The sequence below is a fragment of the Pteropus vampyrus genome, unplaced genomic scaffold (assembly GCF_000151845.1).
Source record: "Pteropus vampyrus isolate Shadow unplaced genomic scaffold, Pvam_2.0 Scaffold97, whole genome shotgun sequence".
Classification (NCBI taxonomy): Eukaryota; Metazoa; Chordata; class Mammalia; order Chiroptera; family Pteropodidae; genus Pteropus; species Pteropus vampyrus.
In genome coordinates this window covers 2,775,262-2,780,919 of record NW_011888878.1, presented here as the reverse complement: position 1 = coordinate 2,780,919, position 5,658 = coordinate 2,775,262, and the positions used below count along the sequence as shown (strand labels likewise).

At 32.1% G+C, this 5,658-nt stretch overlaps 1 protein-coding gene across 1 annotated transcript in view; it reads right to left on the bottom strand.

Moving 5' to 3' along the window:
- Window positions 1–1,216: 1,216 nt before the first annotated feature.
- The window catches only part of PLSCR1 (phospholipid scramblase 1), a 27,959-nt gene continuing 23,517 nt past the window's right edge, over window positions 1,217–5,658 (bottom strand). The window contains exons 8-9 of the mRNA XM_011364435.2: window positions 4,564–4,725; window positions 1,217–2,149 (exon numbers count right to left, since the gene is read on the bottom strand). Coding sequence (XP_011362737.1) covers window positions 2,114–2,149; window positions 4,564–4,725 — 198 coding nt within the window. The 3' untranslated portion in view covers window positions 1,217–2,113. The remainder of the gene's footprint in view (window positions 2,150–4,563; window positions 4,726–5,658) is intronic.

Genomic DNA, 5,658 nt, shown 5'->3' with positions numbered 1-5,658 from the left:
AATTTAGTCTGTTCCTTGTGCAAATAAGTTTTCTTACCTTTATTATTCTCTTGGCTCCATCTGATTTCCACTTCTGGCATTTTTGCTGTGCATAAATTGATGTATCTGTTCCTCTGGAATCACTTTTCTTTTTATACTTTGTGTTTATCTGATTTCTGGGAAAATTTCTAAAATCTCTTTTACTTTATTGTGCTATTTTATGCAATTTACTCTTCCAATGTCCCCATTATACTTTAAAATGTGGTCATCATATTTTTCAACTTTCTTAAAATTTTACCTCATCAGAATGTTTCTTTTTCTCTGCTGCCTGTTCCAGAAGTAGGCAACATTTCTTTAAATCTCACTGAGATTACAAATAAAGACACTTATTGTAATGCCTTATATTTAAATTTCTAATTTTTCATGTGAGATGAATTTTCTTTTTATAAATGTTGTTTTTCTAGTATTTGAATTAAAATGATAGTGTATAGGTTTCTGCATAAATCTTCCCTGCATAGTTGAAGGAGAAACGAACTGTTCAAATCAGTTGTAGTTTTACTTTGCTTAACCAGAGATCCTGAAATCTATGCAAAGGAGAGAGAAGAGGGTAAGGGGAAGAAAAGGAGGGGTAGGGGAAGAGGGAGAATTAAAGCTCGATGTATCTGTCATGGAGATAATATTAGTACATCTGGAAAGTCCTCCCTTTCTCTGACTGGCATAACTAATTCTGCCAAGATCCAGCCATGCAAGTATCTCACTTTACCTGGCATGCTGTCTGTATCAACTGTAAACTGAACGCGAGTGCCATGGTTACTTCTCATCATTGGAATCTAGGATCTAATGAATCATTTGACTAATGAAAACTGGCCTAGACTTTGTTTTTCCTGTAGCTCCTCTGGCATCCTAATGTTCTCGACAATAGGAGCTAGTGGTGTTGGTGGAATTGGCTGCAGATAAAAGAGAGTCTCTCCCCTAAGCCCTTATGTCCTAAACACATTTTTCCTTTGCATGAGTTAAATTATGGGTTGGATAAATCCTCTCATTCAATCCAAAGATTCAAATTTCTCTACAAAACAGAGTATAAAGTTTCCTTTAAGTTTTTGACAGGTAGAAATTCTAGTTTGTAACACTGGTATAGATGCTCTTTTGAAAAGGAAGAGGGGGAAGTAAGTGTTTAAAATTCAGAACACTATATGAATTAATTGTTCACAGTTTAAAAAAAAAATATACAAGGAAATACATTAATTTTTTTTATTTCAGTTATTTGATTGTTGGTATAAACAATCTACTAGCCCATTACTGAAGTTTATACTCTGATAGAATATATATATTCTATTTAATTAATACCTGAATTATCTCATAACCACCATGTTCTGTGAATAATATAATACAGACACTAAGCATAAGATGTGTGCATAATTACTTGAAAAATTATAACAATACTCTAGTTTTAGAGAGAGCCTTTAAATGTGTCCTTCTTTGGGACAGAATCATGTCTTTTTCCACTGAAATCTATCAAAAATTGATCTTGCCATTATGAAAATCTTATTTATAATAGCAGAATAGCTTATAGAAGAAGTTAAATATAGTTAATTTTCTGAATAAAAAACATTTTACTTTTCTTGATAATATGAATATTATATTGATTTTTTAACTTTTTTGAATACACACTTTGCAAAAAACATTAGTTGTTACCTATGAAATAAACTGAAAATAGATTTATTAAAATAATGTATAATTTCATATTAAAATCATTTTAATCAATTTTGCTATAAAAGTTGAAAATACAAGATGACAGTTCAAAGCAATTTATCAAAAAAGTTTCTTGTTTAAATGTAAAAATTCCTATGTCCTGCCTCTGTAATACAAAATGAAAAATGAAATGTATAAAATGAAAGAAAATGTACAAAAACATTTATAAGTCAGTGATATAGAAAAGAAACTATAATTTTAAAAGTGAAATCATATACTTGGACCTTCAGGCATCACAGTGTAATTCACTCATTCTATAATTCATTTTGATAAAGAAAAAGAAACCCACTGAGTTTTACTTTTACATAGTAATGATCAATATACAAACTTCGCATTCTCTGAGGAGACTTTTATTAATTTACTGCCACACTCCTGTTCTCTGTTATTTGCCTCCACTCGTTTCAAAAAACATGAAGTCCTAAATAAAAACAAAACACAGAAATGAGTTTTCAGCAACACATATTAATTTTCAGATGCATTAATGCTAAGAGATATGATGAAACACAATAACATATCTGCTAAACAAGAAAATTTAACTAATAAGCAGATCTGGGAAAAGTCGATACGCTTCAACATTCATTTTAATATCAATTAAATCCTGTAATTCTATTTACTTACTTATACATGCATGAATTAAATTAGTTCTCTGGTAATTTCTCTAAATTCCACTTTTTTTCATGTCTCTCAGAATGTTCCTCTTTCAATCTTTCTTCCTCAAATTATTTTTACTTCTTCTTTAGTAATATAACTTTTCTTATGACTGGAATTCCACGTACAACTTCTACATATTTCAGGGGAATGATAGCCTTTTTAGAGTTAGAATGCCTCTTAGAATTTTTTGGCCCAGTTTTATGATTTCTCTTCCAAACATGTCCACTGTGTTCCCCAGCTTGTTTCACTCCATCATTTTCTAACTAGACACTCTCCTCCATGACTTATGTCAAATCCTATGGATTTTATCTCACATATCTATCATTTTCCTTTATCCCTTCAACAAAAATAATGTAATCATTATTTATAATTACTTGCAATTGCACTCTTATAATTTTACCTCTTCAATTCATTTCTCACACAGTCACTAGGATTTATCTTTCTAAACTTTGGATTGATAACTCTCTTATTTAGACCTAGTTTAAAACTAACCAGTTAACTGAACAACTTTCAGTATCTTCCCAATGTCTATAAGAAGTTACCCAATCCTAAAGTTGCCTAATTCCACACTCTTTTTCCTAATAACTCCCCTACCAATCCCATGTCCCATTTATCGAGACACCCCAGACTGTCCTCTCTTCCCTATACACACTATATCTTTGGTTATGGTGTGTAAACCTTTGGTTAAACACTTTCCTAAGGTTAAGGTTAAATTTCACTTTTTATGTGAGATAAACACTTACTGAAAACACAACTTTTAAATAGAATTGTGGTTATATTTAAAAATGTATATAGAAAATATTGAGCCTATCCTAAATTAGGTAGAATAGCAGAATAAATTCCAAATAGCCAGTCACCTAGATTTAATAATTATTAATATGGCCAATCTTGGTTCATCAATTGCTTCATCCCCTAGATTCTCCTGCCCTCACATCTTTTATTTAAAAGCAAATATGTGATATCAAATCATTTTATATTAAAATATTTTAGTATGTGACCCTAAAAAATATGGATTCTTATTTTGTTTTTACATAATCATATCATCATCATCATATCTTTAAAAAAAAAATAAGTCATAAATCATCAAATAGCTAATCGATGTTTAAATTTCTATAAACAGCTGTAAATGTCTTTTTGTTGTTGTTAATCCTTTATTACAAGTCACACTCGTATAGAAGCATATGTGGACTTTGGTGAAAAAATTGTAAATGACTTTTTATATTGGTTTGTTCAATTCAGTATAGTCTACCAACTGCATTAAGTTGATGTCTTTTAAAACTCTCTCTCATTTTGATTTTACCTTATTTTTCTGACATTTTATTTGTTGAAGATTCTGGATCCTTTTTGTTGCATATACCCTCATCTTTTAGTTTTTTTTCTGACTGCTCCTCAAATGAATGTTTAAAATACTAATCTTAGTGGTTCTAAACAGCTTGAAAGCTTGGTCCCATTTCCAGGGGTTTTAATTTCTATTTGGGTGTAATCTTGATACAAGGAATTTGAGAAGCTAGTCAGGTGTTTCAACTGTGCATCTAAGGCTGAGAACCATTGCTCTGTCCCAGGAGTCCTTGACTTTGACTGCACACTGAATCACCATGGGAGCCATACAACTTCTGATTCCCAGCTTGTGATTTAGTTCAGCTGGGGTATGATTTGGTACTTGGCGTTTCTGAAAGCTCCCTAAGTGATTTAATGGATGATAAGTTCAGAATCACTGCTCTATCCAGTGTGTTTTCTCTCAAGTGGCAGTTCCATCTGAAGGCTTATTTGGATGTGTACACTTATTGCAGTTTACATTCCTGTATCAGAGGATATAATTTATAATGAATCAAGAGGAAATCTGTGTTTCACTGAGCCTTATTCTATGTAAGGCCATATTTGAAGTCTTCTAAGTACCTATTTCAATTTTTAAATAAAATCCTCAAAGACCAGGCCCTCTATTTGACACACAAAGTCCTTCTATTGCCATGTGAAAATGAGCAGAAGTTCCAGAGAAAATAGTCACTTGTGAATCAGGAGTATCAGAAGAAAATAGAATTTCAGAACTAAGATTAAATGGGACCCCTTTAAATAAAAGCTATACACTTAAAAAGGTCATTTAAAAATGTACAACTTACTGAATCATTTCAGAATGATACTAGAGAAACCATCTATACCCAAGATTAACAAGAATTGACTTACAATGAGGAAACATGCACCAAGCATCACAGCTTTCATTTTCACATTAAGGTCTATAGGGAACTGTATCCCAAAATTATCGGCATCTGTAAATGCCTCTCTCACAAAACCAGTCCACTGCTTCGAAATCTTGCCAACTACATTTTCTTCATCAATAGATTTAATCTAAATCGGAAAAAAAATGACAGTCATAAAGAATTCTAGAAAATAATAAAACTACTCCCAAAGTTAGAATAAAATGAAACAAATACACTATCAAAATTATGTGCAATATGTAACTATGAACATTATATCACTCATTAGATTCATATAAATTTATATATATTTACAGATAAATGCCAAAAAATTTTTCTTTGCTACAGAGAACTTATATGAAAGTAATTTTGCTGAAATATTTAACATTTTCTATTTAACATTAAGACAGACATTTTCTATTTTACATTAAGACAACTGAATTCAATTGTTCCAAACAAAATTTTGGTATGTAAAGATACGAATATGAAATATTTCTTTGATGAAATTCCAGAAACCATCAGGAGGGTAGTAAACTAAACCCCCAAGTGACATCTGCTTTAAGAGAAGCACAAAGAATTTACATAGGCTGAGTGTTTAAATGCAATGGGAGGGCCATCACCACCCAGTGTCAGTAGGAAAACATGAAGTACTAAGAGCCTGGGAAAGAAGACTGGAAGTTTTGAGTGAAGGAAAGTATCTAGTGAGTAACTTGATGGGATGCCACAGGTCAAGGTTTGGGCTAAGACTGGACAACAGGAGGGTGGGGGAACAACAAAAGAGGAAGAGAGGTGTTTGAAAAAAAGAGCCCCAAACTAAAATTTTCCTGATTTTAGAATTCTGCATAAGGAAAGTCATAAAAATTGAACAGATCATAATAGGACAAATGTACCTCACCAGGTGGGTATGTGGGCGTGAATGTAGCCACATCCCCATGGTGTGTGCATGTACAGCTGCATCAGCCCAGGAAGAGATGTGTCCTTTTCAAATGTACACAAGGTAGCACATGTGCTAGCAATACTCTTTAAAGCCCTAGCTCAGGTTGGAAGCAGCTAAATAAATGTGGGGAAACTAAAATCAGTTTAC